At 48.0% G+C, this 23,906-nt stretch overlaps 1 protein-coding gene across 1 annotated transcript in view; it reads right to left on the bottom strand.

The window, feature by feature from the left end:
- LOC118499944 (glyceraldehyde-3-phosphate dehydrogenase-like) overlaps positions 1-23,623 on the bottom strand; it is a 65,580-nt gene extending 41,957 nt beyond the window's left edge. Inside the window, 4 exon segments of the mRNA XM_036022591.1 lie at positions 18,971-19,110; positions 19,113-19,293; positions 19,295-19,559; positions 23,568-23,623. Of these exon segments, the coding sequence (XP_035878484.1) occupies positions 18,971-19,110; positions 19,113-19,293; positions 19,295-19,559; positions 23,568-23,623 (642 nt within the window).
- Between the last annotated feature and the right edge of the window lie 283 nt (positions 23,624-23,906).

Below are 23,906 nucleotides of genomic sequence, written 5' to 3'. Positions count from 1 at the left end.
GAGATCCTTTGGTTTGCAGGCCGGCACTCAGTCCACTGAGCCACACCAGCCAGGGCAAGAGTGTGTTTAACAGAATATATTTTATTTTCTCGTTTACTTTCGATTGGATTTTCTATGGTCCTGATCTTATGATTGCATATGGGGGACCCTGTGCCCTTTGGATTTTTTTTCTATAGTGTCCAGTCCCAGTGGGCCATGAAGTCAGACCCACTTGAGTTCAATTTCCATAAACCTGATGGGGATTTTGATTAGAATTGTATTGAGTTGGTAGGTTTGTTGAGAACTAACATCATTAAATTAAGAGTCTTCCCATTTGTGAATGGGTATATCTCTCCACTTATTCAGTTCTTTACAGTCTGTCAACAATGTCTTACAGTTTTGGTGTTGAGGTCTTGCACAGTTTTCATTTGATTTATTTCTAGACATTCAATAGTTTTTCTCCTCTTGTAAACTGTATTTTTATAAGAAATTTTTAAGTCCTAGTGATGAGGAAGTGTAGGAAGGCCAGCCTCTGCAAACCTACCCTTCATCTTTTATAAAATCAGTTTTATTGAGATATAATTAACATACTATACAATTCACTAATTTAAAGGGTACAGATCAATGGTTTTCAGTATATTCATATTATATGTAACCATCTCTATAATCAATTTCAGAACATTTTTATCACCTGAAAGAGAAATCCTATGCCTTTTAGCTATTACTGATCTATCATATTGCTTCTTATAATTTTATTTTCTTTCTGTTGCTGGTATAGAAAAATGCAGTTTATCTGAGTGTACCACTTATATTCAGGGACTTGGCTTCATATACATATTATTCTAGTAGTTGGTAGATTCTTTGGGATTTTCTATTATGTTATCAATACAGAATATTTTGACTTTCCTGCCCTGGCCGTGTGGCTCAGTTGGTTGGAACATTTTCCTGTAAACCAAAAGGTTGTGGGTTCCATCCTGGGTCAGAATACATCTGGTTGAAGGTGCATACAAGAAGCAATTGATCAATGTTTCTCTCTCACTCAAATCAATAAAAACATATCCTTGAGTGAGATTAAATTTTTTTTTTTAACTTTCTCCTTTCCAATCCTTGAGGTCTTTCTTTCTTTCTTTCTTTCTTTCTTTCTTTCTTTCTTTCTTTCTTTCTTTCTTTCTTTCTTTCTTTCTTCCCTTCCTTCCCTTCCTTCCCTCCCTCCCTCCCTTCCTCCTTCTTCCCTCTTTCCTTCTTTCTTTCTTGTCTCATTGTTCTGGCTAACACAGCTAGAGCAATGTCAAATACAGATGTTGACAGTGGGCATCCGTCCTCACCTGAAGAAGGAGGCTTTCATTATTTCATGATTAAATAGGATGATTGCAGTAAGGTTTTGTTTGTTTGTAGATAGTCTTTATCAAATTAAGGAAGTTCCCCAAAAATTACTGAGTGTTTTTATCATGAATTGGTCAAATCTTGTTATCCTGAGTTCCAATCCTGAATCTGCCACTTACTAACCATTCTGTCTAGGGGGAAGTCACTTATCTTCTGTGAATCTCAGTTTCCCCATCTTAAATTTCTATTTTAGTTTCTGGTAAGTAGAGATTTATAAAGAACACCCAACCCATAGTAGGTGCTCAACTGAATGCCTGGTATTACTTTATATACTGTTTTATTTACCACCCTCCTCCCCCTGAAGGTTTGCTTTGCCCCTGTTGTTCAATGCCATAGCCCTAGTGTTTAGAATAGTGCCTGGCATATAGAAATTGCTTCAGGAGAGAAATTTTTAGATTAATTGATGTTAAATCCCTCTTTTCCAGAATCTTGTGGCTATAAAGCATGGTTTTAGGGTCTGGAATTATACTTGCCACTAGAGAATCACATAATTCTCTTGGGCACTTTTCTTTTGACTTTTTAAAAGTGCCACGTTTTCCTCTTCTAAGTTATTTAATCAATATCTGTCGCCCTTTCTCCCCTAACCTGCTGTGCATCAAGAACAGAGTCTTTGCATCCCTAGCTGCACTGCATGATTGTGGACAAGTCCCTCTTCCTCTGAGCCCCTGAGAGCTTGGGGATTTCCCCCAATTTGGTTCCAAGACAGACATGATGCTTGTGGCCTTGCAGACCTCCTGAGAATCTGCTCTGCTTTATCCAAATCTCTCTTGACAGCAGCAAAAACCCAGGTCCAGGGTGTGCCTTTCTAAAACCTCAGCAAGTTCTGAAATCAGGGAGGTGAATGAGGAACTTGCAGACTGACACAGGAAGACCGGAACAGGGACAACTCTGGCCACTCCCCAGTGCTGTCCCCCGTCCTGTCCCTTTGCTCCCCTCCCCCAGATCTATCACGATTTCCAGAGCACCCTTCTCTCTCCTGGGTGCCTTCCTTGCCTTTGCCACCAAATTCTCTCTCTCCTTCAGATCAGGTTTTTATGGTTTTGTATGTGTGTGTGTGTTTGTACCCTTGGCACCACTGACATTTTGGACTGGATAATTCTTTGCTTGTGGGGCTGCCCTGTGCCCTGGAGGATGTCTAGCAGCATCTCTGACTTCTGCCTACTAAATCCTAGTAGCACCCTCACTCCACCCAGAACTGTGACAAACAAAAATGTCCAGACACTGCCAAATGTCCCCTGGAGGGAAACATAGCCCCTGGTTGAGAACCATTGCTCCACATGATCATTCTAAAGCCCCCTTTTCATCAGCCTGTCCCAGTTTAGATGGTGTCTCCCTCAGTAGGCCTCTCCTAACTTACACCCACTTCGCTCTGAACACTGAGCAGCCCAGGCTGCCACACACCAGGGGAGAACAGTGTCTACCATTTGTGGAACACTTACCCCATGCTGTTGCACAGACAATCTGACGTCATCTTTACAACAGCCATGTGAGTAAATCCTGTATGGTCCTCTCCATATTTCAGGCACTATGGCCCAGAGAGGTAAAGTCACTTGTCTGAGGTCACACAGCTGGCAGTGGTAGATCTGGGATTCAGATCCAGGCTGTCTGGCCCACAGCATCATAATCCACTTACTCTGTCCCACTGGACGTTTCCTTGATTGTTTCCTCCCAAATGCAGTCGCAAACCCTTCGAGGACGGGGACTAAAGTTCATTTATGGATGCTCTGTGATGCTGAGCACAAGGCAGGAGGCCCAAATATGAGTTTAGTTATTGATTTCCTGCCAAGATGGAGTTTGGGGCATTAGAATGCATGAGTCTGTGAATGAGATTGAGGATTGGGGAGAAGGAATTTCCAAGTCGAGACTTAAATATAATATGTATCCACAAAGTGCATTTAACATAGGTCCATGTCTCAATGAACTTTCACAACTGAACACACTTGTGTAACCAGATTAAGAACCAGAAGACCTCCCTTGGCCCAGAAGCCTCTCACACTCCCTTCCAGCCATCCCCTCTTGAAGTAACCGCCATCTTGCCTTCTAACGCTTTGAATTCATTTTGCCTGTTTTTGTACTTTTAACGAATGGAACCACGGAGTATGCACTTCTTGGGGTCTGGCTGCTTTTGCCCAACATTGTGAGAATCATCCATGTTGCTTGCTGCATGCAGCGATAGTTCATCCTTTCTCTTTCCTCTCTAATATTCTGTTGTGTGATTCTACCACAGTCTCTTCACCCATCCTACTGTTAAGGGACATCTGGTAGTTTCCGGTTTGGGACTCCTGTGCAGAGCACTGCTGTGAGCGTTCTGTATACGCCCTTGGTGAACATTTCCGTTGGGGTGACTGACACCTACCTATGGAACTGCTGGGTCACAGGTACGCATGCTTCTTCAGCTTAAGTAGACACTGCCTATTTCCCACAGCTTTTGTATTTGGAGGCTTTTCAAGCCATAGTGGGTCTTCGCACTTCTGGACTGCTTTTCTGAAAAGATGGGAGAAAGGGGTAGGGTGGGGGGCGTACGGCATCCCTGGAATCTTCCAGATGACCACGCCTGCCCAAAGAACCTTCTTTATAGGAAAATAATGTCAGAGATGAGAGGGACCATACAGATCTCAAGTTCAAGGCTTTCGTTATGCACAGGGAGAAAATGAGGCTCAGAGGTGAGGGTTGACTGGTGCAAGGTGGGGGAGCTCTCTAGCTTGGCCTAGAAGCCAAGTTTCCCGGCACTGGACCCCGGTTTTGCTGTCTGAACACCCGAGGAGAGGCGCTCATCTGGAAGGTGAGGGGTGGGATTTGACGCACGACTGGACTCGCCAGGACTGCCTGTGAAGCCTGAGAGCCAGAGTGTGTGGGGGAGGTGGGCCGGGGAGCTGCCTTGCTCCCTACATTTTCCTTCAGTTTGGGCTGAAGCCAAGGAAAACACAAACCTGGCCGCTCCTCCCACCAGGGGAAGTCGAAGTGAGGGGCTTTACAATTAGAGTCTGGAAAATCTTCCACCTCACATCCTCCCCACCCCCGGCCCCCCCCCCCCCAGTCCAGGGGAAAGTTGGGTGGGGGGAGGGCAGGATCTGCTGGCAGTAGGGACAGGGGTTCCAAGGTCTGGAAACAAGATGGGCTTCCCCCTCAAGGGGCTCACAATCTTTGGTAAAACCAGACAGACCTTGGGCGTACAGCAAAACCCCATTTATTACGTACTGAAATTCCATCCACCAGGAACCTGGAGGGAGCCTCGAGCCAACCCCGAGCGGAAACAGCAACGCTCGCGCGCCTGCCAGCTCCGGCCTCGGTCCTTACCTGGTGCCCCAGACCCACCCCTGTTTCTGCAGCCCTCGAACATCCGCATCCTGGCCCCGGCCCACCGTCCACAGCCTCCCGCCTGAATGAAATTCACGCTTCGTTTTCAGAGAAGTGGTTCAAGCCGGCAGTGAGGAAGGAACGGAAAACCTCCCCCAACCCATCCCCGACTTCCCTCATTTCACACCCCTCCGCAGGTCTGCAGAGGCCCCCGTCGGGTAGAGGAGACCTAAGAGGAAGCTAAAAGCGGGGTTGCTTCTCTTTGTAAACTCTTTCAGGACCCCCCTTTCCCCTCCCTAACCATCTGCCTTCCCGCCGCTGCTCCCGCGCCGGGCTGGGGCGCCAACGAAATCTGATCAAAATGCATTGCCAAGTTGTTAAGGTATTTGAATTAAAAAAAAAAAAAACTCCCAAGAAAGAAAGTATTTGATGGCTAATAATCTCATTTCAATATAATGGGACCTTCTTCTGCAGAGAGCAAGACAGGTTAAGAGATATAATTATGACTTTGCAAACTCTCTCCCAAACGCGGGAGACGCGCTGACAGGTCTGCGCGCGGCTGCGCCCGACTCGGCTCGAGGAGACGCTTTGTCTGCAGGGCCCGTTAAAGAGACACGGTCCCTTTTCCCCCCTCGGCCTATTTTGTAATTTAACTGTCAGCCTCGTCTTCGCCCCGGGGTCGGGGGTAGGTGGAGGAGGGGGACTGCGGGAGGTGGGGAGAGGGGAAGGAGAGCGAGGGGCTGACCTGTCAAACGCTGCCCCGGGGACGTGGAGCTGGCCGTTCAGACCTGCTCCCTCGGGCACTCTTTAGAGCCTCGTCTCGTGGCAGAGTCCGGCAGGAGCAGCGATGGGGGAGAGGGGCGGCTGCAGGCAGCGCGGACTTCCTGCCCGTCTCCAAAGTGGCCCTTTTCGAAGGATCCAAAAGGACCGAATCTTTCTTGGCAGAGCTGCTCGGTTTCAGCAGGCGGAAAGAAACGGAATTAGGAAGCTGGGGGGAGCTGGTGGGTGCTATTCAGGTCTACCTTTCCCCCCACAATCTTAGCAACTCCTTTTTCCTTTTACCACAATAGGAGAAAAATACCTATCCGAAGACCGGATAGGGAATCCTCGAGGAAGGAAGCAGTTCTCGGTTTTGTGTTTCGCCCCTGCTCACAAGTGTGAGAAAGGGAACTCGAATGCGGTGTATCCGTGTGTGCGGGGAGGAGGGACGGGAGCGAGCGAGCGGCCCCTGCGCACTTAACGAGTACTGATTGCTGTTCAGGTCCGGAGGCTTGGGGGAAATGAAGGCTGGGAGCTCGCGAGGTGTTTGAGCCGCCACAGCCACCCGGCCGTGCAGCCATCGCTGCGACTTGGAGGGACGGCGGTCGCCCTCCGACCTGCAGTGTGGGCGAGTGTGTTTGCGAGCGAGTGCGCACGTGTGTCAGCACCGCTCCCGGGAGGCCGCTCGCTCCCCAGGCAGGGACGCAGGGACGCTGCACTGGAGACAGACTGACAGAAAGTCTGTCCCTCCAAAAGGAACCGGGGATACAGGGGACCAGAAGCCTGCCGGGTCCCGGACACCGCTAGTCCCAGACTCTTAGGAAGCAGACGGGAGCTTTACTCCGGGCGCTTCCCGTCGCCCTCAGCGCCGCCCAGCTTCGGAAGGAAGGAATTCGGAAGAAGCGGGTGCGCCACTGCTCCTCCCCAGCCCTCCGGGCCCTCCAACGGCGGCCCGGAGGACGCCGGCGCGCTGTCCCGCAAGGGGTGTGGTGCCTGTGGTTCCCTCGATCACCGCGACCCGGGGGACCGCCAAGCCCGAGGCACGGCGATTCCGTTTTCCAGTTGTTGAGGCCACGGTGCCGGGGGACCGGGATTCCCTCGTAGCCTCGCGGCCGACTCTGGGGACTGCTCGCGACGCCTCCCCGCGTCTCCCACGCACAAGTGGTCACCGCGACTCCCTAGAGTCACTCGCGAAGCAATAAAAATGTTGGCGCGGTTACGCCGTGTGCGGAACTCACGCCCGGCCGCGTATCCTCGAAGTGGGGTTTGGATGAGATCGGGGTCATCCTCGAGCGCCCGTCGGCTCCCCCTGGTGGCCCGGCCCGAAGGCTTCTCCCGGCCGCGGAGGACCCGGGGAAAACCAGGCCCGGGAGGGAAACGGCTCACCTGGCTGGTCCCGGCTGGTCTACTCGCCCCAACAGACGCTACCCCTTCGGCCGGCCTCGTGGAGCCCGGGGTGGCCTTACTGTGCCGCGGCACGATGGGGAGGGGACACTCTAAGCAATAGTTTGCTGGGCGAGTTTCTGACACCCCTGCTCACTTTTTTCCCCTCGGTGTTTAATGATCCCAGGACCGAGGCCTGGCGCGCGGCCTCCACCGCGGAGCGTTGCTGACAGGAGCCATGTGGCCGCGAGGGCGCGGGACGGCGGAGGGTCAGAGTGGGGCCCGAGTGGAGCGCTGGGGGAGGGCAGTTCGGAGAGCCTTGGACGGCGGGCGGGGGTCCTGGCCCCTCGCTGGGCGCCGGGGAAGGCGGGCGCGAGCCGGGCGCGCCGCCGTCGGGGTCAGGGGCGAAGGGGCAGGCGGAGGACAGCTCGCGGGGAGCCGGCGCGGCGGCTCAGGTTACCGCGGCCCGGCCCTCCCACCCGCAGCTCGGGCGCGGAGGCCCGGGCCGACTCGGGCCGTCCCCCGCTGTTTGCATTTCTCTGGCAGCCGGCGGGGCTTGGGTTGAAAGGAATCGCCTCCATTTGGAACGTTGTTTATTTTTCTTAACTAGCCCGCGCCGACAGACGACCCGAGAACGCGGCGGCCGGACCCGCCGAGCCCTCGCTGGGAAGGGGTCAGGACAGGGGTCGGCCCGCGGAGAGGGGCTCGGCGAGCCCCTGCTCGGGAATGCGCCCAGGTCCCCCTGCGGCCGGGTGGGGGGAAGGGTCGCGGTGGGGCAGAAAACGACTTGCTTCCATGTAGAAAAGCACACTTTCTCCGGTCACGGTTACCTTAGCTTTGACCTTGCGTGAGGCGGGGCGGCGAAATAGTTAAGCTTTCCGCTTTGCGGTCCGGCAGCCGTGGATTTCAGGTCCGCTTGCGCCAGTTTTAGCCCTCTGACCTTTGAGCGAGTGGTCTTTGAGACTCAGTTTCCCCTCTTCTCAAATGGGCACAGCGCAGTGCTCAGCTCTTTGGGTTGTTATAGGGACTAAATGAGATTATCCACGTAGTCCCTTAGCGCTGGGCCTGGAACTTGCCGAGACCCCGGGAGGCGTTAGCCCCTCTTGTGGGGGGCTGAGGGTGGTTTTTGGCGCTGGGGCCACGCGAGGGGTAGTGGGGGGTGAGGACAGCCAGCAAGTGTGCGGCCCACAGGGAAGAGACTGCAGCGAGAAGCCCACGACTCGTAAGCTCTGGGGAGACGTGCGGGGCTGGGGAGAGTTCTGAGCGTTTTGACATGAAATGAATAAAATGCAAATGATATTCAAAGCAAGATGCTAATGAGGATCTATTCTTTGAGCGTCTACAGCCCTGCCATGCCCGGAATAGTGGCGGAGCTGGCATGGACTCGGGGACCCGCAGGGGCCAGCGGCCCCCGGCTCGGGGCTGTGTGTGTGGCTGTGAGTGTGTGCGCGTCGGCGCGCGCCTGCTCCGGAATGTGCGTAGCCGGCTTCGGGCGTGCTCGCGCCGTCATGAAAATGAGGTCAGGGAAGGTCGTTCCACTCTGCAGCATAAATCAAGGAGGAAAAGAGAATGGATGTGAGAGACAGTCCCTGGAGACCGCCCCGAGAGAGGCTGAGCGAGAGAAGAGGGAGGGGAAAAGTTCCGCGGAGAACAGGCGAGAAGCCGGGCCGGGCGCTCGCCCTCCCCGCGCTTCCCGCCCCAGCGAGTCCCCTAGCCGAGCCGCGACGCCCCAGACTCGGACAAGACCGTGCCCTAAATCCCACAGGCTCCCAGCACCGTCCCACCCCCATTTAAATGCTCCCCGTCTAAGCTCTCTTTGTGTGCACTGTGAAGATCCTTGCACCCGGCCTCTTCAGGAGCCTGTAAGTGCCCACGCGCACACGCTATTTGCACACGTTATTACACACTTGTTACTCGCGGTCACAACAGCGGGGGCTCGCGGCGGAGGCCGCCCTGCCGCGTGCTGGAGCAGGTTACTCTCTGCCATTCTCCTTTTGCGAGTCTCCTTTCTCCACGCAGTCCTCCTCCCGAGCTCGCCAACAACCCACCACCCCGGTCCTCAGGCCCTTCCAGTTCTTCGCCTTCTGCCGACCGGCAGGGAAGCGCGGTGCACCAGGCCAGTGTTTTCCTTCGCTTGTCCTGCGACCCGAGCCACGAATCTCCCGAAGCTCGGGCCGCCCTGGGTTGGAACTCGGGCACAAGCCCCGGACCACCCGACTCTCAGAGAAAGAGGGACGGGTGTGGTGCAGCCCAGGATAAGGGATGAAGAAGGAGAGGGGTGTCTCTCCTCTTCTCTGCGTTTTGGAGACTCCAGGCTCGGAGTGCAGGAAACTGTGCAGAGAGACCGCCAACCCCTGGAGCCTCTCAGGCGCCCGTGGGGCTTTGCTCGCCGGTGCAGGTTGGTTACCTGCGGCTCCAAGAATGTGAAGAGATCAGGGAAGAAAATGGACAGCGCCTAAGGCCTGCACTTTGCACCCAAATCAGATGTGTTTCCCACTGCATTTGTGTGACAAGGAGTAATAACAACGATGATGCCTAAAGCCTGTATCGCAGGCACAAAAAAGGCGCACAGTAATATGTTGAATTACATGTACAAAGAGCTGTCACCATCATCGTCCTTCCCGAACCTCTGCATTTTGTAGATTAAGTCATGTATTCATTCAACAAATACTCGGTGAGCCCCTACTAAGTGACAGAGAAACAGACACCAAGAGCCTGGCCCTCAGAGCACTTACATTCTGCTGGGCCAGGAAAGCAGTAAACAGAGAAACTCAGACCCGTAGTACGACGTGGGGGAGGGTGAAAGTCAGATTAAGCTGGGTTGGCGAGGCCCCCTCCGGGGAGGAGGCAGAACCCCAAGGGGAGTCAGGGAAGGAGGCATGCAGACTTCTGCAGGCACAGGGTCCCTGGCAGAGGGAACTGCCAGTGCAGCGGTGATGTGAGAAGCGCCTGGGGAGCAGCCTCGCGGGCAGGGGAGAGGAAGGAGCGGAAATGGAAGTCAAGCCCAGTCTTGGTGGTGGGGAGTTTTGGATTATGTATTTAGGTGTGATTGGGAAGCCATTAGAGCACTTTAAAAAAGGAACTGAAACAACTTAATCTGTTTTAAAAAATGATAGTCAAAGGTAGAGAATTTAACAAATTTGTTGTGGTTTCCAGGTTTTTGAGTTTCTTAACCCAGATCTCCAAATGTGCCCCAGTCCACAGGGTCAAATATGCATGTTTAGGCAAGACTGCCCCAGCAGGGGATCAGGAGATGTCTTGAACAGTCTTGTCCCTTCCACCCATATTTTTAGGCAAGTGTCCAGAATAGGACAGTGAGTAGGATCCCTAAACTTGCCAGCTCAGGAATCTGTGTTGTGGGGGAAGACTCCTTGACTCCTCCGCCTGAGGATCTCTAGCTGTTCCACTTCCTGACTCCTCACCCCACCTATTGCCTTTGCCCTGCCTATGCTTGGGCCTTTTCCAGGCTTTGGGGACAGAGAAGAAGGGCGACTAGGCTAAAGAAACTAAGATCTGGTCTCCCTCCGCGGCTCCAAATCAGCTACTCAGGCTTCGGATTCTTTTCCCCAGATGAAATATGGTTGCGCGCACAACCGGCATCGTGGGTCCGCACTGCCTCCCGGTGGCCAAGGAAGATACTGCAGCCAAGTCGGTATAAGATGCAGAACCGAACAAGGGAACGCAGGGGCTCAGGAACAGGCTTACTGAAGGCTTGCCAGCTGCCAGGTGCTGAGCAAGGTACTTCACTTACTTTAGCCTTTAGAGTGACTCCGCGAGACAACGATCATTTAACTCCCTATACAGACAAGGAACTAGGAGCCAAGAGAGGCAATATGTTTTGCCTTAAGCATATATAGCTAGTTAGAGGCAGAGTGTGATTTACTTACTTTCACACCATCATTTGAAGAGGGAAATATTGACTTCCATTCTAGAAAGCTCTCTCTCCCTTTAGCCCTGAAGAATCATCTAGAAAATATCTTTAGCGCTAAGCTTCCAAATTTGTCTCTGGGAATGTTTCACGGTCATTTCTCCTACTCCCTTTAAAGCCCATTTCAGATGGGTCCATATTCTCAGGTTGAAATCATTTCAAGAACAGCTGGTCTGTCCTGCATGCTTGCATGCGCGGCGGGGCTCACGTGGTGAGCAGGGGTGGTGGTGGTGGTGGTGATGCTGGTTTGTCAGAGGTCTCTGTCTCTCCGAGGTTCGGGCTGGTCGAACAACCTGGTTCCTGACCGTGAAGTTCTCTGAGTGGGGAGCACCTGCAACCTCTGATTGCACGAAAGAAAGGGACGTCAAGGAATGACTGCACGGCCCACCTCAATGCTTCTTCCCCTTCTTTACTCTCTGTGGGGGAGGAGAGCAGGGGAGGAAGGGGGTCTCCCTCTTCACCGAAGTCTGCGACTGTTCAAACTGGTTTTGCACTTACAGCGGTCTGTGTCGACCGCGGACTCTTAGTTGCAGCCCCTCCCCTTGGCCCGCCAGCGCGAAGTTGGGAATTGTTCTCCATCCTCTGCTGCCCCCTAGTGGGCTAGGGTATGGCTGCCACCTCCAGCTTCCTTAGCCCTCCGCGCCTTGTCTTTTCACCTTTATTCCCTGGACAAAGGCTCCTTCCCAGAGGCCATACAGGTTTCCTGGGAAAGAGACGTGAAATTTTTGGAAAGGTTTGGCTACGGAACATCCCAGAGCTGTGTCCCCATAACACCAGGATCATTATTCTTAACAAACGTTTAATAAGAGCTCCTGACGGACAAGGCCTGCGGAGGAGTCGAAGAACCCTCCCCAAGGCCTCCCTCTCGCTTCAGGCTTGGTCCTGAAGAGCTCCCAGTGTATTCAAGAAGGCACAAAATGATTCTACAGTCTTTTACATTTTTAAATAATTACAGATTCATAGGAAATTCAAAAGTAGTAGAGAGAAGTCCGGGTACCCTTGCCCGGAGTGTAAACGCCAGTGCAGTTGAGATACAGAGCCGGTATTCCGTCACCACCAAGGCCCGCCCGCCCCCGCCGCGACCCCTGTATGGTCTCACCCACACCTGCCTTCCCCAAATTCTTCATCACTGAGTCCTTAACGTGCTTTAAGTTTTTATGTTGTCATTTTGAGAATGTTGTGAATTATACAGTATGTAATTAAAAATTTTTTTTAAAGTTTATATTTCTTTTTAAAAAGGTTTTATTTATTTATTTTTTAGGGGAAGAGAAGGAGAAAGAGAAGGAGAGAAACGTCAGTGTGTGGTTGCTTCTGGCACGCTCCTCACAAGGCACCTGGCCTGTAACCCAGGCATGTGCCCTAACTGGGAATTGAACTGGTGACCCTTTGGTTCCCAGGCTGGCACTCAGTCCACTGAACCACACCAACCAGGGCCTGCCTTTCTTCAAATTTTCACAAACTGTTTTCCAGAGTGGTTTAGCATTTATATTCCCACCAGCAATATTTGAGAAATCCAGTTTCTCTGCATCCTCATCAGCAGTTGGTTTTATCACTGTTTTTAATGTTAGCTATTTTAATAGGTGGGTAGTAATATCTCATCGTACTCATAATTTACATTTCTTTAGTGGCTAGTGATGTTGAACATCTTTTCCTGTGTTTCTTTGCCACTGGTGAAATGTCATGCCCACTTAAATTGAATTATTATTTTTTTCACTGTTGAGTGTTGAGAGTTTCTTTATATATTCAAGATATGAGTCCTGTGTCAGATATGCAGTTTGCAAATATTTTCTGCCAGTCTGTAGCTTGTCTTACCATCCTCTTAACAGGGTCTTTCACAGAGCAAAAGTTTCAAATTTTGATGAAGCCCATCTATTGATTTTTAAAAATGGGTTGGATTATGCTTTTGGTATCATGAGTCTTAAGAACTCTACACCAAACTCTAGGTCCCAAAAATTTTCTCCTATGTTATCCTCTAAACTTTTATAGTTTTGTGTTTTACATGTAAATTTGTGCTTCATTTTGAGTTAATTTTTCTGTAAGGTCCCCGTTTTTTTGCTTATGGATGTCCAACTGCTTCAGTATCATTTGTTGAAAAGACTATACTTCTAATGAATTGCTTTTTGCATGTTTGTCAAAAAACAGTTGGCCATACCTGTGTGAGTTTATTTCTGGGCTCTCTATTCCCTTCAGCGGATCCCTCCACCAATACTCTGAAGCTTTGATTACTGTAGCTATATAAGTCTTGAAACTGGGTAACATGATGCCTCCCACTCTATTTTTTTCCCAGAATTGTTTTAACTCTTCTAATTGTTTTGCTTTTCCACATAACCTTTGGAAGAGTATTGTCGATATCTAGAAAAAGACATCTTGCTGGCTCTTGATAGGAGTTGCATTAAGCCTGTAAATGATTTGGGGAGAACCGACATTGTCACTATGGTGCCTTCCAACCTCGGAACACCTCATTTATTTTGTTAGTGTTCTGTAACTTTCAGTATACAATTCCTGGACACGGTTTTGTTAGAGGTACTTCTAAGAATTTTATCTTTTGTGAGTGATTGTAAATGGTCTTTGTGTTTTTTATTGATTTCTGCGTGTTTATTGCTAGTATATAAAAATGAAATTGACCTTTGTATGTTGATCTTGTATCCTGTGACTGGCTGAAATTACTTATTACTTTGAGAGCTTGTTTTTGTAGATTCTTAGGTTTTTATTTTTTATATAGACCATCCTGTCATCTGTGAATAGGGATCTCTCTCTCTCATCCGTATGCCTTTCATTTCCATTTCTTGCCTTATTGCACTGTCTAGAACTTTCATTACTATGTGCATAGCAGAGGTGAAAACGAACACCTTTGCCTTATTCTGATCTTGTTCAGAAACAGTCTTTCGCCATTAAGCATGCTAGCTGTAGGGTTTTTTTTACATGTTCGTCACCACCTTAAGGAAATCCCCCTCTATTTCTTGTTTCTTAAGAGTACCATGAATGGGTATTGAATTTCAAAAGCTTTTTATGCCTCAACCGATCATGTGATTTTTTTCTTTAGACTGTTAAAATGGTGGACCACACCGATTCATTCTTTTTTTAAAGTATATTTTATTGATTGTGCCATTACAGTTGTCCCCTTTTCTCTCCTCTTTATCCCCCTCTGCCCTGCACCGATCCTGTGTCCAGCATTCCTGCCCCCACCCTTGGCTGATGTCCATGGGTCATACATATAAGTTCTTTGGTATTTCCTATACCATCCTTAACCTTCCCCTGTCTATTTTGTACCTACCAATTATGCTTCTTATTCCCTGTACCTTTTCCCCAAATTCTTCCCTTTCTCCCTCCCTGCTGACAACCTTCCATGGGATCTCCATTTCTGCGATTCTGTTCCTGTTCTTGTTGTTTGCCTAGTTTGTTTTGTTTTTTAGGTTCAGTTGTTGATAGTTTTAAGTTTGCTGTCATTTTATTGTTCATAATTTTGATCTTCTTCTTTTTCTTAGATACATCCTTTTAACATTTCATATAATAAGGGCTTGGTGATGATGAACCCCTTTAACTTGACCTTATCTGGGTAGCACTTTATCTGCCCTTCCATTCTAAATGAAAGCTTTGCTGGATAGAGTAATCTTGTATGTAGGTCCTTGCCTTTTATAACTTTGAATACTTCTTTCCAGCCCCTTCTTGCCTGCAAGATTTCTTTGGAGAAATCAGCTGACAGTCTTAAGGAAGCTTCTTTCTAGGTAACTGTCTCCTTTTCTCTTGCTGCTTTTAAGATTCTCCCCTTATCTTTAATCTTGGGTAATGTAATCATAATGTTACCTTGGTATGTGCTTCCTTGGGTCCAACTTCTTTGTGACTCTCTGCATTTCTTGGACTTCCTGAAAGTCTATTTCCTTCACCAGATTGGGGAAGTATACCTTCATTATTTTTTCAAAGAAGTTTTCAATTACTTGCTCTTCCTCTTCTCTTCTGGCATCCCTGTGATTTGGAAGTTTGAATATTTGAAGTTGTCCTAGAAGTTCCTAAACCTCTCATCATTTTTTGAATTCTTGTTTCTTCATTCTATTCTGTTTGAATGTTTATTTCTTCGTTTTGTTCCAAATCATTAATTTGAGTCCTGGTTTCCTTCCCTTCACTGTTGGTTCCCTGTATATTTTACTTTATTTCACTTTGTATAGCTTTCACTTCTTCCTTTAATTTGCAACCATACTCAACCATTTCTGTGAGCATCCTGATTACTAGTGTTTTAAACTGTGTATCTGATAGGTTGGCTATCTCCTCATTGCTTAGTTCTTTTTCTGGAGCTTTGATCTATTCTTTCATTTGGGTCAACAGATGTGTCTTTGCACATCTGTTACATTCTGAGGGGCAAGCAACCCACTTCACTTCATTGTGGCGCTGCATATGGAGGAGGGGTCAGAGAGGGAACAATTCTTGTTGCTTGGCTCTCCACTGGCTTTCAGTTGCTTCCTCCACTACCCACAAGCAAATTGGGCCCTTCTGGTGCTGATTCCTGGGTGTTTGGGCTTGTGTACATTCTAGGACACTGTGAGTCCCTCCAATGGACTCTCCTGTGAGACTGGGAATTTCTTCTGCTGCTGCAACCCCAATAGGTTTTCACACCCAGAGGTTCTGAGGCTTTAAATTCTGCACGCTGGAACCCTGGGTTTCATGGTCTGTCTCACTCTCCAGTTGTCCCTCCTGGTTTATCCACATTTAAATGTGGGACCACCCAGTCCACCAGCTACTGCCTTGCTGCACGTCCTCTCTGCCCCACTGCCTGTCTCTGCCCCTCCTACCAGTCTGGATGAATGTTTCTCCTTTCACTCCTTGGTTGTTGGACTTCCATACAGCTTAATTTTCTGGCTGATTTTCAAATGTTGGACCATGTTTGCAACTCTGGAATAAACTTCACTTGGTTTGTATAATTATTTTATATATTTCTGAAGTCTGTTTAATAACATTTTGTTAAGATATCTGCATCTGTCCTGACTGGTGTGGTTCAGTGGATTGAGTGCCAGCCTGCGAACCAAAGGTCGCCGGTTTGATTCCCAGCCTAGGGCACAGGCCTGGGTTGCAGGCCAGGTACCCAGTAGGGGGGTGTGTGAGAGGCAACCACACATTGATGCTTTTCTCCCTTTCTTTCTCCCTCCTTTCCCTTCTCTAAAAATAAATAAAATCTTTTAAGAAGTGAATAGTGAAACATTCTTTAAATTAAAAAATATTTGTGTTTATATTTATGAAGGATATCAATCTGAGGTTTTCTTTCTTTATACTCTTTCATTTTGATATCAATGTAGTTCTGAGTTCATTTCTCTATTTTCCAGAAGAGATTTTGTAAAATTGGTGTTATTTTTTCTTGAAAAAATTGGTACAATTCTCAAGTGAAAACACTGGGCCTGAAGATTTCTTTTCAGGAGCTTTTAAAAAATTATATATACAATTTCTCTTTTGTGTGTATACATGTCAAGTTTTCTTGGATTCAATTTTCAAATCACACGTATTTGCTTTCAAGAACCTATATTTTTTGCCCTGGCTGGTGTGGCTCAGTGGATTGAGCGCTGGCCTGCTAATTAAAGACTGCTCATTCTCTTCCCAGTCAGGGTGCATGCCTGGATATTTCTCTCCATCTCTTTTTTTCTCTCTCTCCTTTCCCCTCTCTCTAAAAATAAAAATAAATACAATTTTTTAAAAAAAGGAAATAAAAAGAACCTGTATTTTTCATAGCATTTACTAAATGTTTTAATTATGTTTCATCGTTGATGGTCTGTCTCCCCATGAGGGCAGGGGCCATGCCTGCCTTGACTACCACTGGATCTCTAGGGCCAAATGGGACCTGGCATAGGAAAGACACTTAAATGATCTGAGTAAACTTGCTCTCTCCCTGCCATCTACTGGCCAACAGAAGTAACAACTGTATTAAGTATTAACTGTGGTGTTCACATCTGTATCCATAAAATCACTGCCTTGGAAGAGAAAAACAAAAACAATACAAACAATGAGAATACTTAGAAAGAATAGAGTTATGATCACAATAGGTTCAGCCCCTTATATCTTCTACAGGATCAAACAGTGATTGCTCAGATCCAGAACAATGAACACGAGGCATGCAACAGCACATACAAATGTTCTCATTTTAAAAACATTCTATGACCAATGTATAATGACAAGAACGGAAATGTTCCATTTGTCAAGTACTCCGGTTAGCAAAAACTTCTTTCGGTGACATCTCTTAAGAATTTTATTTCTGGTTAATTCTTTGGAGTTTTTACCAATCAAAAAGTACTGGTATTTGTCATCCATGAAATAATATGCCATATTTCACAGCATTAGTAAACAGATCTTCCTGGTGTCTAGACCTGCATGTGGCAAATGTGAAGCTCAGACTCTGCCAGCTTATTTGCTTTCAACTATAGTAAAAAAATATATTTTTACTCTAAATATTCAAGACAAATTTTCCTTAGAATCCTAAAACATCTAACTGAATCAAATTTTCATTTTTGTTCTCTTATTTAAAAAAACCATCTCAATTCTCGGACTATTCTGTACTCTAGTTTACTTGAATTCACTATTCTTGTCATTATACATTGGTGCAGTGGCCCACAAGATTTTCCAATTTATGTAGGGTAACATTAGTAACTATTTATATTGGTACTAATTTTACCAACACACCCTAGTGCAACCCCACTGAATTACCTCAAACCTGGGGATGGGGTGGAGAAGATCTATATAAATTTATTTGAAAAAAAATTTAGCAGGAGCCTTTGCAAATTTGCTCCCTGGTATATGTCAGCAGTTTGGCTTAAATTAGCTCATAAAAATTCAAAAAAGAGAGAGAGAGGAGAGAGAGAGTGAGAGAGAAATTCACCATTGTGTACAGTATAGCAGCAATTGTGTATCATACATGTGCATTCTATCTGCAAGCTTATTAGAACTGCCCAAATTAGATTTTAAAAATAAGTCTTGCTAAAAAAAAGTCGTGTTTTATTTAAATGAGAAGGTTACTGGATTGTGGAGTCCCTGTCGACTCACTGCTGCAACTTCTTTCCTAGTGTAGCTCCTTATTACACAAGGAGCAAGGCTTTCATCAAAGGGAAAGGAAATACCATCAGATTTGTGGCACTTCCTTTGACATTCCCCAGGTCATCCCTCCGAGTTTTCTTCCGTCTCACTGATCATTCTCCTTCTGGAGAGGTACATGGTCTGGAAACGAAATTTGAAGGTGAAGGTTTCTCTTCCGGCAGTTCTTGCGCAGGGTCCTTTTGATGCTCCCGACTCCGAGGTGACGCCTGTTTTCACTCACAGCTGCGCCCGAATCTGATGGCTCCTGCTGACTGCCTGTTGCCAAGTTTCTGTAGGTCACGGCATATGCTTTCCAGCATTCTTTTACAGGGAAACTTGGGACTCCAAACAAATCCCCTGGAGATCATTTGAACAATACACAATATGCTGTTGCTTCTCATCATATACTCATTTATTCATAATGTACTGGCCAAGACAAAATATAACCTCTTTCATAGCATTGACATACATGTCTTTTTGTGCACCGACAGATTTAACAACGTCAGAGGCGATGGCTTTGGTCGAACCAGGGTCCCTTGCTCCAGAGCTGGAGTCGGAGAGACGCTTACAGCGCCGTCAGTGGACACACATGCGGGTCTGCACACCCGCCGCGTCCCGGCGTGGGAGGGGAGGCGGCAGGGCCTCAGCCAGAGCCCCAGCCAGAGCCCCTCAGGCATGGCTTCCTGCTCCATTTCCTTCTAGAAACAGAGGCTTGCATATGGCCCCAGAGGAGCCGAGCAGGACAGGGGGCACCCAACCTGCGACCCCTACCGCATGAGACATGTTCAATTTCCCTGATAGTTACAGGGGTATTCAAACGGTCTGTTTCACATTGAGTAGGTTGTGGTAGTTTGTGCCTTTTGAGGAATCGGTCAATTTCATCTAACTTGTCAGGTTTGTCTGTAGAGTTGTTTACAGTGCTCCCTATTATCCTTTTGCTGTTTGGAGGGACTGTAGTAATATCCCCTGTTTTGTTTCTAACCTTAGGAATTTGTGTCTTTACTCTTTTTTTCTAGGCCAGCATTGCCAGGGGTTTGTCAGTTTTATTGATCTTTTCATAGAAACAGCTCCTTGTTCAAGCCACTGATTTTCCCCGTTGTTCTTCTGTTTTCAATTTCATTAATTTGTGCTCTTACCTTTCTTTTGTTATAAGTAGGGGAGGGTAAAGCAGTGTAAAGGGATTGAGGCTTCTACATGTCGTGCAAACAAGAATGACCTTGCCCACAGCCTGGGCAGCACCAGTGGAAGCAGGGATGATGTGCTGGGCAGCCCCTCAGCCACCTGCCACAGCTTCCCAGAGGGGCCATCCACAGTCTTCTGGGTGGCAGTGATGCATGGACTATGGTCATGAGTCCCTCCATGATGCCAAAGTTGTCATGGGTGACCTTGACCTAGGAGGCCAAGCAGTTGGTGGTGCGGGGGGCATTGCTGACAATCTTCATGGAGTTGTCATACTTGTCATGGTTCACGCCCATCACAAGCACAGGGACATCCTCAGAAGGGGCAGAAAGGACAAAACCTCTTGACTCCACCCTTCAGGTGAGCCCCAGCCTTCTCCATGGTGGTGAAAACACCAGTGGACTCCACAACATACTCAGCACCAGCATCACCCCATTTCATGTTGGTGGGATCTCCCGGAAGATGGAGGTGGACTTTCCATTGATGACAAGCTTCCTGGTTCTCAGCCTTGACTATGCCTTTGAACTTGCCATGAATAGAATCATACTGGAACATGCAGACTATGTAGTTGAGGTCAACGAAGAGGCCATTGATGACGACAATACTTTGCAGGAGTTAAAAGCAGTGGTGGTGACTGGGGAAACCAATGTGGCCACATCCATTCACTCTGATCGTGACTCAGGGTTGCGGCTGGTGCTATGCAGGAGGAGGCTGCTGTCTGTCCAACAGGAGGAGCAGAGAGCCTCTGGATCTTATTTAAACCTTGTGTTTCAGCAGGACTCCTCTGACACCCGGTGAAGGTGGGGTGCCACCTTACTACGGCCTGGCAGGGGCCAGGCAGAGGTGGAGGCCCAGGCTCTCCTCTTGGCCTCTGTTGACATCCTGGTTGGGAGGGGTTGGATGAGGGGAAGTCACCCCTTTCCACCTGCTCGGTGAGGTGCAGTGAGGCCTTCGCTGACACCTTCTGCTTGGGAGGGAAGGGGGTGCCTCATTACTGCCACCCAGTGGCCTCTACTCCACTGTTGGGGGCCAGTGGCCTTGGTAACACTGAATGGTGCTGAGGGTCCTGGGCTTCACTAGTCTTCCTCTGACATCTTCCCAGTGTGGGGGGAGGCGGAGTCCCAGCTCCCCACGTGGTCTCCACTGATTGTGCCCTTAGGGGAGGAAAACCCTGGCCTCCCTCCGGCTTTCCTTGTTCCTCCCTGGGTGAGAGGAGGGCCCCTTTTCACAGCCTGGTGAGGGAGGGAGCGTAGGCTCTCCACTCAGCATTTGCTGGTGAGGTGAGGCCGCAGGTTTCCAGCTGTGTTTAGCGGGAGTAGAGAGGTTACCGTCTAAAACTTTCTGTTTTGCTAGACTGCGCTTCCCTGGTCCTCCTGCTAGAGAGAGCGGGCGTTTCTTAGAGCTTGTTCTGTGCTGATGGGCATTTCTCGTTTCTCCAGTGTCCAGGCGGGGGTGCAAGAGGCAACAGGAAATCCAGGCAACTCACAGCAGGTTGTTCCTCAGGTCCTGAGATCCCCAGCCAGTCACTTTCTTCTCCTGACTTCTCAGTCACCTCGTTTGCTTTGTATATAATGCCCAGGACTGTTAGTTGTAGTTCGTGAGAAGAATCGGGAGAAACACATCTACTCTGTTTTCCCTGAAGTGGAAGCTCTCATACAATCTTTGTTAAACAAATTTAATTTTGAATAGATTCTAATGAATCTATTTAATTTTGAAAAATTTAATTTTGAATGGTTTGAAAATGGACAAAAATGTATCTAAAAGTGAAAAATCTCTATTCCCAACTTTCCCCTTTCGCCCACCTCCCATCGTTCCTCAGTTGCCATTGTTGAAAGGATAAAGTCAGCACCTTTGGTCCCACAGGCCTGCGACCTTGTTAACTGTGACTGATTGCCGTTTTACTTTTCTGAGCTTGTCCCCAGGGCTGGGAATCACTAGAAGCAAGAACAGAGCTAACTGATCCCTGAAGCCACAGGCAGAAGATAACACTGGAATGAATCACAGCCTGAGTTACAGTGCCCCAACAGCCCAGGGGCCACTCAGCAGCAACCCCCACCTTTTTTAATCCAATTACAATCCAATAAAAGCTCAAAGCCCCACCTCTCAAGGCTGGTGTATCTCTCCACACCACCGCACCCACCCCTTTCTTGGAGAGTGAATAAAAATTTTCTTCTCTGCACTCTCTTCTCTTTGTGAATTCTTTCACAGCCCATGTCACCTACTACCCTAACAATTGTTAGTGGTTTATTATTTGTTTTTTTTTTTTTAAGATTTTATTTATTTATTTATTTATTTTTAGAGAGAGGGGAAAGGAAGGAGCAAGAGAGGGAGAGAAACATCAGTGTGCGGTTGCCTCTCATGTGTCCCCCACTAGGGACCTGGCCTACAACCCAGGCATGTGCCCTGACCGGGAATCAAAGTGGTGACCCTTTGGTTCGCAGCCCTGAGCTCAATCCACTGAGCTACACCAGCCAGGGCTGGTTTTTTTTTTATGTATATGAGTGTGTATCCTTAATTTCCACATTGTTAAAACACAAAAGCTAACATATTATATACAGAATTTTGTACCTAACAAAATACAGAATATGTTGGAGATCAGTCCATATCAGTCCATGGAGATCTTCCTTATCCTGTAAAAATGCAGAAATTCCATTGAATGGATGTACAATAGCTTGGACATTTAGGTGGTTTTCAATTTTTTGGATTGCAAATGGTGTTGTGATAAACAGCTTACATGTCTTTCACATGTGCATATCTGTGAGATACATTTCAGAAATGAGATTCCTGGATCCCTGGAGTCTTTGAGAGACAGTTGCCTGTGGAGAGGCTGAGAGACAACCCTCATTAGGGCTGTGTCTGCATCTGGCAAAGCTCCTGGTCCAGCTGCAACACCGGTCCCTCCTGCTGGACACATGACCCTGTGTACCTCTTCTGATGTGAAACCAGGGAGAGGGGCAGAGTGGGCAGGTAGTTGGAAAGGACACATTTCCCCCCAAATCTGTTTCTGTTTTGTTACACCATGACCAGACTGCAGAGTTAGAAGGCTCTGGGTTGGTTAGCCATTCACCCCAAAGGCCCCTCTCGGCTGGCCCTGAGTGGTCTCTGAAAGCCACCTGGTAGGAAGGTTGGGATTGCAGAGCATTGCTGCAATAGGAGGACCCCTTTCCTTTTGGGGGCCTCCGTGTCTTCCTCTACAGAATGAAGACATGGGTGTAAAGGTCTGTTGAGAGAGGGCCCTTACCCTTCCTCATCAGGAGCTGCGCCTCTCCAACAGGTGTGTGCCCAGGGCACAGGTAAGGTTCTGTTTGAAAGAAGCTTCCCACTGCTAAAGAAGAGGAGGAGACAGGGAGGAGCAAGACAGGAGGAATGAAGGTGGAAGAAGGGAGCAGGGAAAGCTCTGGCTTCGGTGACCTCCAGGTCCAGGTCAGGCAGTAAACAGAGAGGCTGCCGTGAGCAGGCCCCTCTGGTAGGGGACGGAGGTCTCTGTTTTTGTTTTTGTGTGGCTTACATACGTAATGTACAGTTCTATGAGTTCTGACAAATTAAGTCATGAAACCCGAAACACAACCCAGGCGTAGAACAGTCTTTTCACTACCCCCCTGCCCCCAGTTCCCTCAGTGAGTGGTTTCTGCCCCAATAGTTCAGCCTATTCCAGGATGTCGTAGATATGGGATCACATGGTATGTGGAGTTTTTCTTTTCTTTTTTAACTGAAGTATGATCAGCCTTTTGAATCTGGCTTCTTTCATAATGCATTTGCGATTTGTCAGTTGGTTATGGGTATCAGTGGTCTGTTCTCTGTGTCGCTGAGTAGTACACACTCCATTGTATGGATACACCACAGCTTGTTTACCCGTTCTCCAGCTGAAGGACCTTGGGGTTGTTTTCAGTTTATGACAATTATGAAAAAAGGCACTATCACCATTTCTGTCTGGATTTTTACGTGAACATAAAGTAAGCCTCTTGCTGAATTGTATGATAAACAAGAATTTAGGGGCTGGGACACAGAGGGGCTGCAGTTGGGGGTGTCGAGCTCACTGGATGATGGAGGGGACAGAACGAAAGTGTAATTAAAGTGTTAGGAAGCCAACGAAAATACACCACATGGAAGATGAGCCTCCAGAGACGCCACTGAAACTTCCCGTCACCAGGGGATTTGGTCAGGAGGAGACACACACACACACATACACACATGCTCCTCCACTATTGTCCCCTCAGGGGTTGGGGCTGGAATGGGGTGGAGGTGGGTGGGGGGAAGGAACCAGGTTGCTCTAGCCTCTGACTTCCTCATTGTCCACTCACTTCAACAGTCAAAAATTCCCATCTTATTTTGCTCAAATACATTTACCATAAAAATATTAAAATAATACAGAATAAAATGCGAAAGTCCCCTTCACACCCATGTCACACATCCCTAGCATTTCCAGGTGATCCCTGCACATGCTTTTCCCCCGCTCACAGGTGCGCACACACACACACACGGTTTCTATGGATATAGCTTTATCTCTGCTTTAACTTATGTTAAGGAAGTTCTATGATATGTGTCACTCAGCAGCTTGATGATTTGGAACTAAATACGTTTGACTGTCTGATCTGTACATGTCAGCACGCACCGCTTGGCCCATTCTTTCCAGTCTGCTGCATAGTACCTTCCACTAGAGGTAAGCATCACTCCGTTAGAGGCATGCCTCACATTGTTGTGCTTTGCAGATGTTGTGTTTCGTACAGATTGAAGTTTTGTGGAAACTCAGCCTTGGCAAGTCTATCGACACCATTTTTTCAACAAACTCAAGGTTGTAGTTAATATGTTTTAGCAACTAAGTATTTTTTAATTAAGGTAGGTACAGTTTTTTAAAAAGATTTTGTTTTATTTATTTTTAGAGGGAGAGGAAAAGAGGGAGAAAGAGAGGGAGGGAAACATCGATGTGAGAGAGAAACAGCCACCGGCATGT

The sequence above is a fragment of the Phyllostomus discolor genome, chromosome 4, assembly GCF_004126475.2.
Source record: "Phyllostomus discolor isolate MPI-MPIP mPhyDis1 chromosome 4, mPhyDis1.pri.v3, whole genome shotgun sequence".
Taxonomy (NCBI): domain Eukaryota; kingdom Metazoa; phylum Chordata; class Mammalia; order Chiroptera; family Phyllostomidae; genus Phyllostomus; species Phyllostomus discolor.
This window is presented reverse-complemented; position numbering and strand designations above follow the sequence as displayed.